General features: G+C 43.4%; 1 protein-coding gene across 1 annotated transcript in view; it reads left to right on the top strand.

The window, feature by feature from the left end:
- Positions 1 to 19,851, top strand: part of Myh13 (myosin heavy chain 13) — a 51,966-nt gene that overhangs the window by 9,793 nt on the left and 22,322 nt on the right. Inside the window, exons 10-21 of the mRNA XM_015504525.2 lie at positions 507 to 645; positions 2,739 to 2,857; positions 3,597 to 3,746; positions 3,851 to 4,021; positions 4,755 to 5,064; positions 7,100 to 7,173; positions 7,277 to 7,364; positions 12,145 to 12,262; positions 13,079 to 13,202; positions 14,236 to 14,372; positions 15,853 to 16,108; positions 17,845 to 18,087. Coding sequence (XP_015360011.2) covers positions 507 to 645; positions 2,739 to 2,857; positions 3,597 to 3,746; positions 3,851 to 4,021; positions 4,755 to 5,064; positions 7,100 to 7,173; positions 7,277 to 7,364; positions 12,145 to 12,262; positions 13,079 to 13,202; positions 14,236 to 14,372; positions 15,853 to 16,108; positions 17,845 to 18,087 — 1,929 coding nt within the window. The remainder of the gene's footprint in view (positions 1 to 506; positions 646 to 2,738; positions 2,858 to 3,596; positions 3,747 to 3,850; positions 4,022 to 4,754; positions 5,065 to 7,099; positions 7,174 to 7,276; positions 7,365 to 12,144; positions 12,263 to 13,078; positions 13,203 to 14,235; positions 14,373 to 15,852; positions 16,109 to 17,844; positions 18,088 to 19,851) is intronic.

The raw sequence follows: 19,851 nt of genomic DNA, 5'->3' as shown, positions 1-19,851 counted from the left end.
AAAAAAAAAAAAAAAAAAAAGAGCTTTGCCTAAATTTGCCCCTTTTTCATTCGAAAACCAATGGTATTATATTCAATGATCTCCTTTTCTAGATCTAATGTTCTATAATGCATTTATTTGATTCTGAACAATATTGGAACTCCTATGTTACAATGATAAACGCTCAAGCTTTGGGACTATTTCTCCATCACTACCTATGTGATTTCCTTCCCACGATGATTCCTAATCGCCTCATCCAGAAAATAGCCCCCATCTATGTGCAGTGGGAAGGATTTTACTCAGTTCTTATTTGATGGACAAAGACAGATCATTCAATCACCTACAGACACACAAACATGTTAAATAAATGGTTTTTACCCACTAACTTACCACACCCCACCCATCATCCATTTATTGGAACAAATTTTATCTCATGTTCTGTAAGGAGGTGAGGTCTCTGCCAGGAGAAAGCTGCAGACAGATCCCTGGGTCCTGTTGAGACAGCTGGTCCTTTTTCCCCCTCTCAGAATGCCATTGACATCCTGGGCTTCAGCTCAGAGGAGAAAGTTGGGATCTACAAGCTGACAGGAGCCGTGATGCACTATGGGAACATGAAGTTCAAGCAGAAGCAGCGAGAGGAGCAGGCAGAGCCAGATGGCACAGAAGGTAACTTCTTTGAAGAAGGTAGATTTGACTCCCCATCTGTGTTTGTGTGTGGATGAGACCATGGGAACTGAACACTACATCTCAAGACTTGCTCTTCCAAAATTGTATAAGTGGAACTTGAGTTGTCTGAAGCTCAGTGTACCTACAATGGGGAAGTCCACCAGCTTGATTGGGGACTCCCTGTAGTGGTGAATGACCAACCACTCTGCTAGTTTCCACATTCTAAGTTGGCCTGCTTTTTAAGGTAGAATTAATGCGAGAATATCATGAAGTGAACTTTACTTTCTTTCCATGTATATCACTACTATTAATGTAAACAATACTGTCATAATCATTTTGGGCCTAAAATGAGGCCTTTGATAAAGTGGGGTCCAAATTTTGTTCTTCCTATTACTCCCACCTTGACATCTGTCGAACTTGACCTTGAAGTAAGGACTGGTGAACAAATGTTCCTCTTCCTAACTCTCACCTGACTGATCTCACCATTATCCTCTGAGAGGCTTGGGAGTAGAGCCTAGGGAAGCAGGAGGGCTGAATAGGGACAGGATTAACCCCTATGTGTCCTACTTATTGAACCTCTTATCTCTCACAGTGTACCAATTCCTTGAATAGAAGGCTGGCAACGTGGGTCAACCCTGATAATTCCAGATTTATCTGTCATTCCCACAGGGTGTGAAGCAGAGTGTTTTTAGCCCTTGGGTAATAAAGAAGGAATTAGAGACTAGGCCCCATAAAGCCTACCTGCTTAGGTTAGTCCCTCCTAGGATAGTCTCCCTTTTATATCAACTCAAAGTCCACTGGTTAGCCATCTCATCAGGTTTGTGATAGCCTATCATACACTCCTGCCACACTCAGGTGAAGAAAAGCGTGTATTAACACCCCGGGGAGCATGTCTCAGAAGCGGTCTTAGAATCTTGCCCATGATAACTGTGCAGAGTAAATCACAGGAGAGAAAGACTCCCGGAGGGATGCATTTCTGACTGAAGTAATCAGGGAAGGCTTCCTAGAGGAGGAGCCACTGATTTTGGGCTGTGAAGGATGATTAGGATTCTGGAAAATGTGGGGTAGAGGGAAGAATAGGCATTAGAACTGCCTCCACAAGGTAGTCCAGAAAAGATTGTGTGGGAAGGAAGGGACCGAGAGGGGTCCACTTTGGCTACAGAGCAGTCTGTGTGTAGTGGATTTATAAGAGATTAAAATTTAGACGTGATTATTTTGGCATTAGTTCTGAAAGGTAAATGGGTAAATGGTTTAGAACATATTTGGCAAGCTGCAGAAACCACTGACACTCCAAGTAACAAGGGAAGTGTGTGACCACCTGGGATTAATCAGCCAGCAGGCAGCTTGTCGACTCACCAACCACCCAGCCCAAGGGGTACCCCCAGGAGTTCACATATAACCTATGCACATCCTCCAGGATGCTTTAAATTATCTCTAGATTACTTGCAATACCCAAACAATGTAAACACAATGTAAATAGCTGTGCTGTATTGCTTAGAAAATAAAGACAAGAAAAAGAAGTCTGTATATGTTCAGTACAGATGCAATCTTTTCCCAAATATTTTTGATCCAGGGTTAGTAGAATCACACATGCAGAACCTACAGATACTGAGGACCAAATGTAGTCCATAAGCCATATAAAATTGCCCATGTTCAACTGCTTTCAACTGTGAACACTTGAAGACAGGGTCAAGGTTTTGAGTTTTTCTCTCTCAACCATTAGCACGGCACTTTGTATAAATTAGGAAAGGGCCTAACATGTATTGTCAACTGTCCACATGGTCCTTTACTTTAGTACCATTTTATGTATTATCGGACTCTAATATAACTATGCAAGTCATGTCTTTTTATGAAGTTGAAATATCAGTAGGTCAAGATCAAACAAAAAGTTAATTGCTGATAAAGGTTATATCCAAGAGGCAAATTGCAAGTTCTTGAGACAGGTCCCTGGACTATGAGTCCAAACCTCACTGAATCAGTGCAGTCCTGGTACATATGGGAGAATGCAGAGACATCAAAAGGACTCATGGAAAACATTGGGCGCCTTAGCAGTGGCTGCTTTTTTGCATGACACATTTCTCCTCTTCTGTCAGTGGCTGACAAAGCTGGGTACCTGATGGGTCTGAATTCTGCAGAAATGCTGAAAGGCCTGTGCTGTCCCAGGGTGAAGGTTGGAAATGAATATGTCACCAAAGGGCAAAATGTCCAACAGGTAATGGAGATGCTTCAAATCCAGTTGAGGAAGATATTTTGCTATTTTAATCATCATATTAAAGTCTTCTCAGTGACAGTTTTTAGAAATACATATGAAACTGGTTTGGGCATTAAGGGGGAATTCATTTTAGACCTCAGGGGGAACTCAAGTCATGCCAAAGAAAAAATGTCCACCCATCACCACACCCTGGAAGTCCTGAGCACCAGGAATCAGGCAGTGAAGAACCCTCTAGAGCCAGGTGGCTTTTTCTAGCATCTTTACTGAGGTGGCATGGGCAGTCATCTTTCTCCTTCTCTATTTATCTTTGCTTAGGCAGAGAAGCTTTCTCCACCTCTTTGGGTGGATGACCCCCTCATACTTCCCAAGTTTGCATATCTGTGTTTCCAGATCCACCCAGATATTGAGACCAGTCAACTCCAGATTCTCATAAGAGATACTCCAATTCACTCATTCTGGATCAAGGCTCCAACTCTGGCTCCAATAAGTATGGCCAGGGGCTAGAGTCATGGGCTATAACCCTGGTTGTTAGAAAACTATCTTTGTAAGTGAAATAGTTCTCAAAGAAACAGGAGCATCATGAGCTGGACAAATGTCTCAAGAAATATTTAATATATATTGAACAGTATGAAATTGACAAAATTCAATGGCTTTTGACCTTCTTGACATCAATTTCATCTGTTCCAACTTAATGTGACTGTAAAAACGCTGAGTGTGGTGTGGGCGATCCTTCCACAAGGTGACCAACTCAGTGGGAGCCCTGGCCAAAGCCGTCTATGAGAAAATGTTCCTGTGGATGGTCACCCGTATCAACCAGCAGCTGGACACCAAGCAGCCCAGGCAGTACTTCATTGGGGTCTTGGACATTGCTGGCTTTGAGATCTTTGATGTGAGTTTTTTTGGGAAATGACTGGCTGACTTGGTGTCTGCTTGGCAGAATTTCCAGGGAATATTCCAAACTCACTCAAACTCTTTGGTATTGGAAACACCTAGTTCAACAGCCTGGAGCAGCTGTGCATCAACTTCACCAATGAGAAACTGCAACAGTTCTTCAACCACCACATGTTCGTGCTGGAGCAGGAGGAGTACAAGAAGGAAGGCATCGAGTGGGAGTTCATTGACTTCGGAATGGACCTGGCTGCCTGCATTGAGCTCATCGAGAAGGTAGAGAAACGCTGCTCCCCAGGGACAGCGTTTTTTTGGATGGGACCCTGGAATACTTGTTACTCTGCCTCTTCTCTGCTAATAGATTGGTGTCCTAACTTGATTCTTCAAGGCTGTGAGCCTTCAGATGACTGAATCCCCTTTTATAGAAAGGATAAAGCATTTGAAAAGCACCCCAGAATCTGTTCTGACACTTCAAAGTGGTGCATGGATGGTTCAGATCCAAGGGTTCCGTTATTCCCAAGAATGTGAGTGCCAGTCCAACAAGGACTGTGGCACTTCTTACCCTCTAGATTTGCCCAAAAACCCAAGGGGGAAGGACCGTGCACAATGGGGTTCTTGGTAGAACATTACTATGGAAACAAGAGATGACATCAACTTTTAAAAAAGGACTTCCCATAATAATTTGGAAACTGATCATGTTGAAATAACTATATCTTCCTAAGTAGCCATAGGAAGCCCAGATATCATTTAATGTATGATTCATCTTATGGCTCTATGTGCAACTTTCTATTCATTCCATGTTCTTTTATTCAACAAATATTAAACACATTCTGTATATCTACCATTGTTTGGTCATTGCACCAAAACAAGAGCCTTGCTCTTACAGAGCTTATGTTCCAGTGCTGGAAGTACCAGAGTGATGGCACCAAAGAAATTCTCTTTGGCTTCCCCAGACCATGGAGCCATTGGTAGACACTCTGAGGAATGGTCTCTGTTATCCTCCTTCCAGCCTATGGGCATCTTCTCCATCCTGGAAGAGGAGTGCATGTTCCCCAAGGCAACAGACACCTCCTTCAAGAACAAGCTGTATGACCAGCACCTGGGCAAGTCCAACAACTTCCAGAAGCCCAAGCCTGCCAAAGGCAAGGCCGAGGCCCACTTCTCGCTGGTGCACTATGCAGGCACTGTGGACTACAACATTGCTGGCTGGCTGGACAAGAACAAGGACCCCCTGAATGAGACTGTGGTGGGACTGTACCAGAAATCTTCACTGAAGTTGCTCTCCTTTCTTTTTTCCAACTATGCTGGTGCTGAAACAGGTAAAATTCTTATCTCTATCCCCCCCACCTCCTGTGGAAATCTCTGTGTAATTACTCATATCACAAAGCTGCTCATAGAACCAGTAGTCAAGCATGAGCTTCAGGCTGAGCTAGATTTGTCTGTCTCTGTTCTCCATTTTTCCTTTTTCCTACTCCAACTCCTCCTTAAGATAGACGTCTGTGGAGGTAAACTGCCCCTCTTAGTGCACAAAGTCACTAATACTAAATTATTTAATTATGTTTTTATTAATATATAATTTACATTCAATAAAATTTACCCTTGACATTTTTCAGCAGTGCTTAGTATATTCACAATGTTGTACCACCACCATCTGATTCAAGAACCATTTCATCACCCCTGCAATCTACCAACATCCGTCACTCCTCAATTTCGTCCAGATCCCCTGAAAACCACTAATCTCCTTTCTGTCTCTGTGGATTTGCTATTCTGGAGATCTGTTACAAATTGAATCACATACAACATGGCCATTTGTGTCTGGCTTCTTTCACCAGACTAATATTTTCAAGGTTTGTCCATGATGTAGCATATTTCATCAGTACTTCCGTCCTTTCTGTAGATAAATAACATTCCATTGTGTGAATGTACCACATTCTGTTCATCCATTCACCCATTGGCAGACACTTGGGTTGCCTTGACCTTTTGGCTATTGTGAAAACTGCTGCTATGAGCATTTGTAGACATGTTTCTATGGGAATATGTGTTGTCAATTCCCTTGAAAATATACCTAGGAGTGGAATTGCTGTGTCACATGGTAACTATGGCAACCTTTTGAGGTGGCTGAATCCTTTTCCAAAGTGACTGCAGCAGCTAGTGTCACTTTTTAAGGTTACCATTGTATTTATATTTTAAATAATTGCCTAACTTGAGTTGAAAAGGAGAGACTACCTTAAATGTATAAATTTATTACATTAATGCTTTTCATTTTAAAATATATGCAATATAAACATTTCATAGATAATTGGATCTTTTAAAAATTAATGTCTAGCATACTTTGGCAGAAAAATGTGATAAATGTGCATAAATTTAAACTTGATGTGGGCTAAATATGAAAGTGAGCCATTCAGAAAAAGTAGACCAAATATCACTGACTCCAAATTCAGATAGCAAATTGGGTTATTTCTATTAGAAAGAAGAAAATTTGACTTGTAGAATATTATCGGCTTACTTTTATTACCTTCTGTTACTTTCTTATTAAGAAGTAAACAGGGGAGCTGAGGATGTACAGGCCTTGCCTAGTGGAAAGGACCTGGGTTCAATTATCAGTACTGCCAAAAAGGTAAGAAAGAAAGAAGGAAGGGAGGAAGGAAGGAAAAAGAGAAAGAGCTAAACAAAAATTCTGGAATAAAAGGATGTCAACTCAAGAAAGAAATCACGGGGCTGGGGTTGTGGCTCAGCGGTAGAGCTCTTGCCTAGCATGGGTGGGGCCCTGGGTTTGATCCTCAGCACCATATAAAAATAAATAGATAAAATAAAGGTATTGTGTTCAACTACAACTAAAAAATAAAAAATATTTTAAAAAAAGAAATCACAGTCATTAAGAGGGACATCTCAATCTTGCCAATTAGTCAGTCTGATTTCATGTCTAACCTCTAAAGGTAAGAGACCAATCTTCTGTTCTGAGAGTCTTAAATTATTATTAAAGTAAAATGCCACCCACATGCACCCTCCCCACCCCATCAATGGGGATAAAGTTGAGCTTCCCCAAATCTGGACAGTTTAAAAGCATCTTTTAAAAAATCAAACAGGGGGCTTAGGGGTTGAGCGCTCACCTAGCACATGCAAGGTCCTGGGTTCTATCCTCAGCTCCACATATAAATAAATAAAATAAAAGTATTGTGTCCAACTACAACTAAAAAAATTATTATTTTAAAAAATCAAACAAATAATAATTTAAGTCTGTTAAGTCAAAAGAAAACCAAAGCTCCTGGTTTTGGACTTGAAAGAGGTGATTGGAGAGTCCACCACTGTGTTCTCTGGGCTGCCTCTGACATGCCCTTCCGTGTCTGCCTCCAGGTGACTCCGGGGGAAGCAAGAAAGGCGGGAAGAAGAAGGGATCCTCTTTCCAGACGGTGTCAGCCGTGTTCAGGGTTTGTGTTTTGGCAACTTCCACATTGCAGTTATTCTGTCTGATGAAAATGACATGTGCTGAAACAAATGAGCTTTTTTTTTTTTTTTTGGTTTGTGTCCCAGGAAAATTTAAACAAATTGATGACCAACTTACGGAGCACTCACCCTCACTTTGTACGATGTCTGATTCCCAATGAGACCAAGACTCCTGGTGAGTAGCAATCCATCTTGCAGAGCGTTTATCGAACCGAGCAAAACTTCCTAAAATGTACATAAAATTCTGTGCATGTGTGTAGGGAAAGGATTCTAGTCTTTATCACTTCTCAAATGAGTTTGTTAAATCAGGTTACCTGACTTGTAAATTAAAACACTGGATGCCATTTTAAATTCTAGTTTCATTTACTGTGAAGCAGCTTTTGAGTTTAATGCCATCCCATTTACTGAATATTGATTGTACTTCATGCACTTTAGGAGTCTTTTTAGGGAAGTTGGTTCCTGAGCCAATGTGTTCCAATGGGTTGGGCCTACATTTTCTTCTAATATGTGCAGAGTTTCTGGTCTAAGTTTTAGGTCTTTGATCCACTTTGAGTCGAGTTTTGTGCCAGGTGACAGATAAGAATTACATTTCATTCTACTACATATGGATTTCAGATAAATAGTTCAAAAATGGCTACTAGGTGCAATGGTACATGCCTATAATCCAACAACTCGGAAGTCTGAGGCAAGAGGATCACAAGTTTGAGACCAGCCTGAGCAATTTAGCAGAACTCTGTCTCAAAATTTAAAAAGGCTATGGATATAGCTCAGTGGTATAGCGGCCCTGAGTTCAATCCCCAGCACCACAACCCCTCCACACAAAATGACTTATATGATCCATGCATGTTTGGGATAGATGTATATTAAAAAATTATTTAATTTAAATACTAAAAATTATTCATTTTTATATCTGAAATTCAAATTCAATGAGGCATCTTTTTTTTTTCTGGTGCCCCTACCATGAAATCATATCCCAAGTATTGTATGTATGTGTATAGACACATTTCATCCATAGCTCTCATAAGATTCTTGAAGGGCTCTATTGGCTTCTTTTACCCTAAAGTAAAGAATAATTGCATTTGGCAAATAATTGTCTTTGGTATCCCATCATAAAACAGCATCAATCACAATAGATTTTTGGTTTTTAATCCTGTAGTGTATTTCAACCACCTTATTAAATTATCTCTCATCCTTGAAACAAATACATGTGATTACCTCCACTTTAAAAATGAGAACTGAGAATCAGAGACCATATAAATCTAGATAGAGAACATCATGCACTAAAGTAGGATCCTAATTGTTACCCAGGCCCGGCTCACACATAGTAGAGTATAGCTGTTTCTCGGGGTCTTTTGTCTCAAAGAGAACAACTATTGTCACAAAGAACTGTGTCTGTGAGGGAGCCTACACACAGTGCTCGTGATAAAACACCCGCCTCTTTCACATCACAAGTGAATAGAGAGATCAGATGGCCTTCAAGTATCAACAGATACAGGAATGGATTGACCTCTGGGAGTTCCAAAATGTGCCAATGGCTTACCTTTTCTTTCAGAAGGTCAATTCTAGGGAAATCCATCGTTTCCCCTCTGTTTCTCTTTTGCTCTGGCATTGCTCTGTTTTCATTCTCTTGTCTGAAAAGAGACTAACACCCTACTATGGTAGATAGCCTGGGTGACACCTCAGAAAGCACTTAGTTCCTAGAAGAGGTCACACTGGAGACCCTGGGATTCCAGTGCTTCGCCCCAGGGCACTCAGAGCTGGGACTGAAAGCCACAGTCCAAGACCAAATCTCCAACCGCCTCCCCATCCACAGGCACATGTGGTTCTTTCTAGTTGTTCTTCTACAACCTCCCAGGGCTTCATGGGATCAGAAACAGGAACCCCTAGGAATCAGGGCTGCTGCCTCCCTCTGACTCTCTTCTTGTGACAAGCCTGGGACTTTGCAGATGTGTGCTGTTTTAAAATGTGGATTTGACTATTATTCAAGTATGGTGAGGCCATCAGATTAGGAGAGGACTGCTTCTGAAAAGATGGTTTGTCACAGGCAATTCCCAAGACAGAGGGGCTCACCCTGTAGGGTCAGGAAGGGAAAGACAAGGGCCAGGTGAGGGGGCAAGAAGAGCAAGGGGAAAATCTCAGATAAGAGACTTTATTGTGGTTTTCATGGAAAAGAATGAGTGAGTCGATGTCAACAGGCTAAGCTGGTTTAGGATTGGATAGACCCGAATAATTGCATCAGGCTTCAAGGTGTATGAACTGCCCCAGATATCTTGCTGCTGTGTGATTAGGACAGAGGCATAATGTCTCAGAGTGAGAGCTGGATAAGGACAGTTTGGAAGGTAAAGGCTTTGGATTAGTTGCTTTGCATATGAAAGGTTAACTTAAAAAGGAGTCATTAGCTAAGAATTCACTAGCTACAGAAGGGGCAATCTTTCCCTGGTTAGCAGGTCCCCTGAGATGTCAAAAATTATAAAACTCAGCATGGATATCATGGATGTCATGCAACTGCCTGGGGAAGGGTGAGATGGCAGGAGAAAAGAGTGAGATGGAAGTAAAAAGTGAAGGGGGATAAAAAGGAAAAATCTTCAGGGGTTGGTAACATGAGAAGAAGGAGGTGATGGCTCAGGGAACATTTTAGAAGTTCTGGAAATTTGTACCAAAACAAATGAGGACTTTTCATGGACCTGCTAGAAAACAACTCAGCCAGGGCTGGGAGGAAACATACAGAGGGTCCAGTCTTCGCTCTGCCATTACCTTGCAAAGCCTTTCACCTCTCCAGGCCTCAGTCTCCCCAAGGTTCTGTGGAAATTAGGAAAGGGCCCTGTACCCCGTCCCTCCTCTCTCTCTCTCCACCACCAAGTGCACACAGTATACAACAGGTGCACAGCTTGGCAAGCAACATGGCTGCTCTGGTCTCCCCATCATCAAATGATGGTCCTTTTCTTTTGGTTCTAGAAGGATCATTGACCTCTACCTGTGCCTTTTCTCCCTGCTCCTGGCTCTTGTGGAGATGCAGGCCTTAGCCTTGCCTTCCACCATGCTTGGTTGTGGCAAATTACAGGGACAAGTGTCCATGAAGCCCCCTACAGTGTGTCAGGGGCTATTTTAACCTCTTTACATCTTCTTCCCCTTAATCTTCACAACAGCCTTTTAAAGCAAATACTCAGTATTTTTCTTATTTTTCAAGTGAAGAAATTGAGACACAGAAAGTCCCTGGTTCACATAGCCAATAAATAGCACAGCAGGGATTTGAACCAGCAGGAATCGTCATCTGAGAATTACTGAGGGGTGGACCAGATGATGTTTAAGGTTCTGTCTACATCAGTGATTTTCTGAATTTCTGATACAATTTCTATTTGGTCTTAACCAAATTTTTCTCTAGGGAATCACTGTCCAATGGAACCTTTGGGAAGGATAGAAATGTTCAATATCTGCACTGTCCAATATGGTAGCCATTAGTTATGTGAAATGTGGACTAAGTGCAACTAAGAAAATGAATTTTTAATGCTAATGAATTCAGATGTAAATAGCCCCACATGGCTAATAACTGCTGTATCAGACAGTGCTGCTCTAGCAAAGCCTTAGAAATTGTATAATGATCTCTCCTCACAACCACCAGGGAAGCTTGTAGCATTCCAGAAGTTTTCATAAGGTTAAGTCAAAGCCAGCTTTAGCCACACCCTCCCCAGCAACTTAGGAAGCCCTTGTTAAGAAGCCATCGTGTTGGAACTGGAGAATATCATGCTAAATGAAATATGCCAATCCCAAAAAACCAAAGGCCGAATGTTTTCTCTGATATGTGGTTGCTAACTCACAGAAAGGGAGAGGGTGGTAGGTAAGAATAGAAGTGCTTTGGATTAGACAAAGGGGAATGAAGGGAAGGGAGGGGGAATAGGAATAGGAAAGACAGTGGAATGAATCACACATTACTTTTCTATGGGCATGTATGATTACAAGACCAGTGTAATTCCACATCACGAACAACCAGAAGAATGGGAAGTTATACTCCATATATGTATAATGTCAAAATATATTCTATTACCAGGTATAATTAATAAGAACAAATAAAACATATTTTAAAAAGAGAAGCCATCATGTCACCATGGTACCTTGCCTGTAACCCCTCACATAGTCCCAAGTCAGAGTGTTCTCAGCCCCAGTTTGATTTGTGTCTGACCCAGGCTGATTACCAAGAGTGGCAATGGTACCACATGATACATGGGGATTTGTCCTTCGGTTTACTCTTCTTCACTGCAAATTTTAGTCATCACCCTCACTTCCCAGGGCAGGTGCTAAGCAATTGACTGATGATCATCCACCCTGAATTCAGCCTGCTCCCTACCACAGCCCACCTTCTTCTCTATTTTATTTCTCTTCTCTCACTAAAGACAAATCTGTATAGTGTAGAGACAGGAAGGGATTTCAAGGTATCTAACAGGAAGCCCAATAACCACTCCATACCTAATGTGCCCTCTTTGAGAGCCTTGCTAGAATCCAGAGCTATAAGTAGAGTAAAGATCAAACTGTTGGCTCTCATTTCCTTGGTTGTGGGTGCCAGACTCTCCCAAAGAGACTGGAACTTGTAAGCAGGTTTCAGCTACCTCCAACCCCCGTCTTAAAGCTGGCATTACCTTTAGTGAAATCTGGGTGTTTGGGAGTGGCTCCTGGTGCCTCAGATCATCCAGGATGAACAATGAGCCATGAAACTCTGGAGGTTTTGCCGAAAGGACTGCAAGTCTTAGATCAACCTGGAAAAATGGGCAAGACCCTGTCTCAAAATTAAAAAAAAAAAAAAATTACAAAAGACCTGGAGATACAGCTCAGTGGTGGAATACCCGTGGGTTCAATCCTCTGTACCGCAACAACAACATCAAAAACAAAAAGAAAACAAAAAAGTAAAAGGAGCTGAACAATGAAAAAGCCACAGGCATCCCCTTAGGATGTTCTCTTCCCAGGTGTGATGGACCACTACCTGGTCATGCACCAGCTGCGCTGTAATGGGGTTCTTGAGGGCATCCGGATTTGCAGGAAAGGATTCCCCAGCAGGATTCTCTATGCTGACTTCAAACAGAGGTAGGTTACCATGTCTTTGCATCTCTCTCCATTTGAGGGCACCTTTTGCTCTCCCCAAAAGCATTCCTTGGGTAGAGTAGTTGGTGAATTTGCAAGCTTCCTGGGGTTTTTATGGACTTTGCCTTTTGCTAGGGGGTGATCCCATGTTCAAAATGAGTGCTGGGCCTGCCCTAAATGGTCCCAAGGCCAGAGCCCTCTAGCTTGTAACTCTAGACTACAGTGACTCAACCTCCACATTATGGACATTTGGAGCTAGATAATCCTTTATGAAGGGACTGTCCTGTGCATTGTAGGACTTTAGCAACATTCCTGGCCTCTGCCCAACAAGCTGGTAGCAAACCCACAGCTCTTACCCTTAAGCTGTGACAATCAAATATTTCTTCGGACATCCCTGGGGACCAAATTGCCCCTGTTAAGACACACTGCTCCAGACCTCCTCTCTCCTCCCACCTCTCTCTTATGGGCTTGGAAGTTCAGGCCATGTCCAGAGTAGAAGAGGAGCAGGGACCCCCTAGAGGCAGGAGAACTGAGGTCTGTAGGTCACAGCTGATTTCAAGGCTCTTTTAAATTAGATACGAACCATTGCCTCTGAAAGCAAAATTCCAGCCCTGTGTGCACTTGCTGGGCTTCCTTTTTGCTTTTCTCTCTCTACCATGGCCCTAGTACCAACCCCTAAATATCTCCCTCTCCCAGAGCAGCTGATAGTATCCTACTTCCTCCTAAGGCTGGAACAGAAGGTTCTGGAAGCCCTGGTCTCAAGCATGGGACCATTCTGGGAGTTGAATCTATTTAAGGCGTGTTGTCACCTTTCTTTAGATATCGGATCCTCAATGCCAGCGCCATCCCAGAGGGGCAGTTTATTGACAGCAAAAATGCTTCAGAGAAGCTCCTGAACTCTATCGATGTGGACCGGGAACAGTTCCGGTTTGGTCACACCAAGGTGAGAACAGGTGGAACTGGAATCTCACCACACCCCCAACCCCTCAGGGAACCCACAGTTCTAACTGCTTGTTAGTTGGATGGAGGGAAGAGTCTCTTTCCTCTTCTGGTCCACCTGGCCATCCCTTATCTGAAGCCCAGATAAAGGAAGCTCTGTGGTTAGGTCTCCATATTGGTCTTGAAGTGACTAGAAGCTGAGATTGGAAGCCCCAGTGAATAGCAATGGGGAGCTTTTATGTCCTAGAAGGAGACAAGAAGAGAGACTCAGGGAGAGAAAGAACCACAGACAGATGAGAACATAGAAGATTCCAGAGACAGTGAGGGCTTGAGCAGAGTAATTATGACCAATAAAACGGATGCTAGTTATTGAGCACATGTGTTATGAGTCCTTCCAAATGTATTTCATTCTCCTTACAATAACCGGTGAGACAGGGGGCATGCCTCATCCAGTTCTTGGGAAGGCAGGGGAAATGGGGGGTAAGGGCAGGAAGGCAAGGACAAGGACAATGCTCAAGGTCACATGGAGAGGTAAGTCAGATAGGAACCACTGAGTGGCAAAGGCTGGCTTTCAGTCCTGGCCTGACTCCAAAGATCTACCTCCTGGAAAGAGGCAGGCTGGGGTCCTCAGATGGTCCACAGAGTACTCTGTTTCCTTGGCTTCCATGGAGATGGAGTAAGTTCTGCCACTGCATACAGTTGGTGCAGGGGACCCGAGAGTGAGACCCGCCTTTGTTGATGGGCAGGGAGAGAAGGAGACCTCATCTGGGTACAGTTGCACTAGTGTGATTTTCTGGACTCATTTTTACTGTCTGAGCATAAGCTCTGACAGAACTGGTCCATATGAGTTGGTGGGCCTGGAACCTACTTTAGAACAGGTCATCTCACTGCCCCAAAGTCACTGGGAAAGAGTCCTGGAGGCTAAACTGCCGCCGGTTCCAACCCAGGGGTGGGCTTGGGCAGAAATAGGCTCCTTCAAGAGACTCAATTGATCACCTGCTGAAGACAAAGCAGGGATCATCTCTCTTTGAATGCAGGTATTTTTCAAAGCTGGACTCCTGGGACTTTTGGAGGAGATGAGAGATGAGAAGCTGGTGACCCTTATGACACGCACGCAGGCCGTGTGCAGGGGATATCTAATGCGGTTGGAGTTTAAGAAGATGATGGAGAGGAGGTGATGCAGACTCTCCCTCTGTGTTACCCTGCCCGTCCCACATAGCAGCTGGTTGTTACTTCCTGCTTTTATTGCTGGGAGACTCTCCTTCATTCATTTGACCAACATTTCCAGAGCAGCAATCTCATACAGAAATTAACCCTGTCTTCCAGCAGCTCACAGAGGAGGGGGAAGCAGACATGGGCATGACCAATTTTAACATAAGTGCAATGTTATAGTCAGGGGAATGGGGGCCTGACACAAGCAAGCCCCCCAAAATGCTTGGGGCTTTGGAGTTGGCATGAATGGGTCAGCACGAATTTTTTTCCCCTCTGGAAAAAGTTTTGCATAACGTGTTTTAAAATATGATCTGGAAGGGACACCAACAAGCAGGTCACTGTTATTGGAATACTGAATGAGGCAGGTAGCGAGGGTCCCCATTCTCTGGTTGATGGGGAAACTCCAGAAGGAACATAAGGAGATGAGTGAGGGATCAGGTCACTCTAGCAGCTGGGAAGAGAGTGAACCTGAGGGGATGGAAGGGGTCATGACCCCGACTGTAGTGGAAGTCCAAATTAAAGAGACAAGGACCTGAATTGAGCTTTAGTCTATGGGTGGGAGAGGAGGGCATGGAATAAGGAAATATTTAAGAGTCTAATTGCTTGGATAATTCAAGGAAAAGAAAAGCAGCATGGATGACTGGTTATGTGAGGGCATTAGGGAACTTGGGTGGCAGTTTGGTCTTCCGGTGTAGATCTAACACCATAAGTGCCATAGTGAACCTCCACCATGTGCTAGGAATACACCAGGCATCCAGTTTGGTGAAGCCAATGGAAGCTGGCATGGAAATAAAGTATAGATATTCCAAAAGAAGAACCAGTTTAATGGAGACATAAGTGAGTTTTTAGGCACTTACGTATATTTCTATGAAGCTGTGTAGAATATGTGGGGACATAGGCAACAATCAAAATTAGGAAAACAAATCAATTCCCCCAGGGCAAGAGGCTAAGAGACACCTAAAACAGGTCATGGGGTTCTACCAATGCTTCAGCAGGAAGAGGGGGTCTGTATGTCAAAATATTACAAAGCAGCAAATCAAAGGCAGAAGGAGTTCCAAAGAAGTGAGATTTGATTAATAATTCAAATGTGAGAGAAAGACCCAATCGTCTGAATAAATGTGCTGATGGCATTGGTCACTAGGCATCCACCGATGATCTCAGGTAAAGGATTTTCAACAGGGTGGTGCAGCAGGCAGCCAGGCAAAGTGAGATCCACCAATGGCCCTGTGCCTTCTCTTCTTTCCAACCTTTCCACGTGCTCTGTCCTGTGCCCCTCATTTGAAGAGCTATTCTGGAACCACAGGGTCTGCGAAGCATGGCTGTACTTCCTTCCCATTCAACCAGGAAGGATGCAGATCCTAGGGTCCTTTGAGAGCAAGCGGGGGTTGAGGCAGACGAGGCCTTGCTGGGGTTTATTAATTGGAGTCCTAACCAATGCACAGGGACTCCATCTTTTGCATCCAGTACAACATCCGCTCTTTTATGAATGTCAAGCACTGGCCCTGGATGAACCTCTTCTTTAAAATCAAGCCTTTGCTGAAGAGTGCAGAGGCAGAGAAGGAGATGGCTACCATGAAGGAGGACTTTGAGAAGGCCAAGGAAGACCTGGCCAAATCTGAGGCTCGGCGGAAGGAGCTGGAGGAGAAAATGGTCTCCCTGCTGCAGGAAAAGAATGACCTCCAGTTGCAGGTCCAGTCTGTAAGTACATCCTCTCTGAAAATGCAAATCACTCAAAAGGAGGATGTTGAGGCCCCTTAAGGAGTCTATTCAAGAGGCAGTGGTGCCACCCAGTGGTCATACAGAGTATTTCAGTAGAAGGCCAGCCGCTGGTCCCAAGGTCTGCACAGGCCAGAAATCATGTCTGCAAAGTGAACTTGGGCTGTCCCTGATCCCTCCCTGTCTTCCGTAGCAGAATTAGACGTGTTTCGCTGTAGATATGAGAGCTGTTTGTGTCTTCAAAATAAAAAGCTGTCAGGAGTTCACCAGGTCTTTTAAAATCCTATCAATAAAAATAAATCATTCAAATGAGATGATTCAATTCAAAGATGAGTCATTTTCCACATGATTTTCAATGACAGTATTATACTCAGAATTGGTTTAGAGAACACTTTTTTATCAAATAAATAGGAAAAATGAAACCACATCTACAGCATGCAAATTCTGGCAGTTCCCAGAAGTTAGGGCATTTGTGGGTTTTCCTTCTTAATAAATCCCCCAATACTTTCTTCGCCTATTGCCTTATTGCCAAGAATTTTCAACTCCCCTATCATTTTCCCAATCGGTATAGTACAGTTTTTTAGGAACACTTTCCCAGGCACAGTGGGTGAGATAACAACCTATTATCTATGGATAATGGATAACAACCTCTGGAGCAAGACACCTGCGTTTACATCCCAGATCCTTCACTTGTTAGTGAAGGTAATCTAACACAAGGCCCTTCTCTTTGTGCCTTGGTTTTCTCATCTGTAAAATAGGCATAGTAATACACCCACCTCATATGGCTATTGGGGAACGACAGGGAGCACATACCTGAGGTTTAAAGATGTGCAATAAATATTTGCATTTATTCTTGCCAGTCTCTTCCTATCCATTTCCCTGCCATGCATGTCCAGTTTTTAAAATTCTCTTATATGGGAAGATATAGCCTGTTTTGTTGAAGAACAGAATTAAGTAATCTTCATCTGTCTGAGAGATTCACTGCAGAGCCTTCTGGCACATGGACTTATTAAATCACTGATTCTTGTGTGTTTTTCATTGTAATGTTCTGTGGCTTGAGGAGGCTCAGCCGAGGACACACAGGTGCCACTTCTGTGTTGAAAATTAAAAGGTAGTCATGTTTTGAAAATTCTAGCTTAACATGGGATAATATGGAGTAGATGAGTTGTTTTTCAACTGGTGTTTGCTAGGAAACATGAAATAATCAGACAACTTTCTAGAGGCTTTATTCTTTAAAATGAATGTTGTACATATCTGTAATCCCAGCAACTCAAGAGGCTGGGGGAAGAAGGATTGCAAGTTCGAAGTCAGTCCCAGCAATTTAGTGAGACCCTGTCTCAAAATAAAAAAATAAAGAGTTGGGGATGTAGCTCAGAAGTAGAGTGCCCCAGGGTTTCACCCCTAGTCCTGAATAAAATAAAATAAACTGAACTTGGAACTCCATGAACTCTTTTGAGTCACTTTAAGTGACTGTCTCTTAAATAAATGATATCCTTGGTGGTCTAAAAGAGAGTATGTGGATGATATGTAGGGAGTGTGTGTGTGTGTGTGTGTGTGCGCGCGCACGCATGTGTACCTATGTATGTGAGTGTGTGTATGTGTGTGCACAACCACTCCTTGGCGTAGATACAGGAGATTGACTTTTAGAGGGTCAGTCCCTTTCCTTCTAAGGCTTGCCAAGTGACTGATGAAAACTTATAATGACCTGGTACTTTCAGGAAACAGAAAATCTGATGGACGCCGAGGAACGGTGTGAGGGTCTCATCAAAAGCAAGATCCAACTGGAAGCCAAAGTCAAGGAGCTGACCGAGAGGCTGGAAGAGGAGGAGGAGATGAATTCTGACCTGGTGGCCAAGAAAAGGAATCTGGAAGACAAATGCTTCTCTCTCAAGAGAGACATTGACGACCTGGAGCTGACCCTGACAAAAGTCGAAAAGGAGAAGCATGCGACAGAGAACAAGGTGGGTACCACCGCCACCACCCCGCCCCCAGCTCCCCACCAGTCTCCACTTTCCTTCTGGGAGGTTGGAGCAGGAGCCAAGCTGCAGGGTAGTTAGGTCCCTTTGCCTTGTTCTCCAACCTGCAGGCTCTTCTCAACTCTCCCTTGTTGTACCACAAACTTCCAGCATTTTCTTAAGAGAGAAGGTTGTTTCATATTCATCTCTGTTGCTCATAGCACCCAGCACAGGGATAGCAAACCCAAAATGCCTGAGAAACAAGACAGATCGTGAAGGAGGCAGAAAACTAGATAATACCAATGACTGATTGGCAGGGAGGTAAGGCTCAGGGACCCTGATGAATTACTGGCAGGTTATAAACAGATGCAGCCTTTGGGAAGGTCTTTTGGAATTACAAAATTGAATTAAGAACCACATACTCTACGACTCAGAGATTCTGAAGTGTGCAGACCAAGGAAGTCTTCCACCAGTCCACAGATGGACAAAGTGGGCACCACCACCACCACCCCGCCCCCGTCTCCCCACCAGTCCCCACTTTCCCGCTGTAAAGAGGAGGGAGATTGGAGCAGGAGCATATGCAAGGAGGTTTATAGCAGCATTGCCTGTGGGAGAGCTGCAGGAAATATCCAGGTCCACCCCTGGGGGAACAGAGAGGCAGAACATGCCGGATGCATACCAGGGAATACCACGCAGCTTTGGGGAGCAAAAGACTTGTGCACACACATGGGGCATCAAAGATAGATAATAAATACCTAGGACTAGTGGGGAGAAATATGAGGAAAAATGGAATATCCAGCATGCACACAGGACAGAAATATATATGTGGCAAAGATATGTAAAAACACATGGCATGATTCATACCACAGTGGTCACCCATGAGGAGGGGTAAGGGCTGAGGTCTGCTGGATATGAGATAACAATGGCAGTTAATACTCGGAGTCAATGTGGGATAGACAATTGAGAGTGATGAACATAGATGATAGGAAAGGGTGGAGACTGTGAACCCTGGCCACATATAGTAGCCTTGACTAATCACCAGCCAACTACCTTCAGGTAGAAATGTCTATCCAGCATTGCCAGAGCTTCTACTTTTCCACAAGATGCCAGAAATTGAGATTTTATGTGAAATTTCTTTTTACCCCCCAATTTGATAACATTTCAAAAATTGTAAATGAAAGAAAATATGTTTGGGGCCAGATTCAGCTCATGGGTCAAGAAAGGGCAACCTCAGATTTGAAAGATGTGTACAGGGAAAGTAATTTTATTTAATGCCTTAGAGCTCTATTCAAAGTGCCCTAACCACACACCCTGACAACACCAGATTCCCCTCAGGGTTTTCTTGCATAATACCTCATGCCTTTCCTTCCCTTCCTGCCTCATTCTAAACCCCCATCAGCCAACCTAATAAATACCTGCAGATACATTATACATTACGAATGAATATAGATTGATATGTTACCTTTCAGAGGTAGCATATTTGCATTTTAACAATGTCCCTCGTTATAAAATAGAATGTGCTCCTTGAAAAAATAATTCTAATGGGAGAATCTGAGACATCATGAGAGAGCAACAAGGCAGATTTTAAAAAAACTGAGAGACTGTTTGGGCACAGTGGCACATGCCCCTATCCCAGCTACTGGGAGGCGGAGGCAGGATCACTTGACCCCAAAAGTTTAAGGCCAGCCTAAGTAACATAGTGAGCCCCCATCCTAAAAACAAAAAAACTGAGAGATTGTCAATTCCAGGAAGTAAAAAAGCACAGTAGTC

The sequence above is a fragment of the Marmota marmota genome, unplaced genomic scaffold (assembly GCF_001458135.2).
Source record: "Marmota marmota marmota unplaced genomic scaffold, marMar, whole genome shotgun sequence".
NCBI classification, from domain to species: domain Eukaryota; kingdom Metazoa; phylum Chordata; class Mammalia; order Rodentia; family Sciuridae; genus Marmota; species Marmota marmota.
This window is presented reverse-complemented; position numbering and strand designations above follow the sequence as displayed.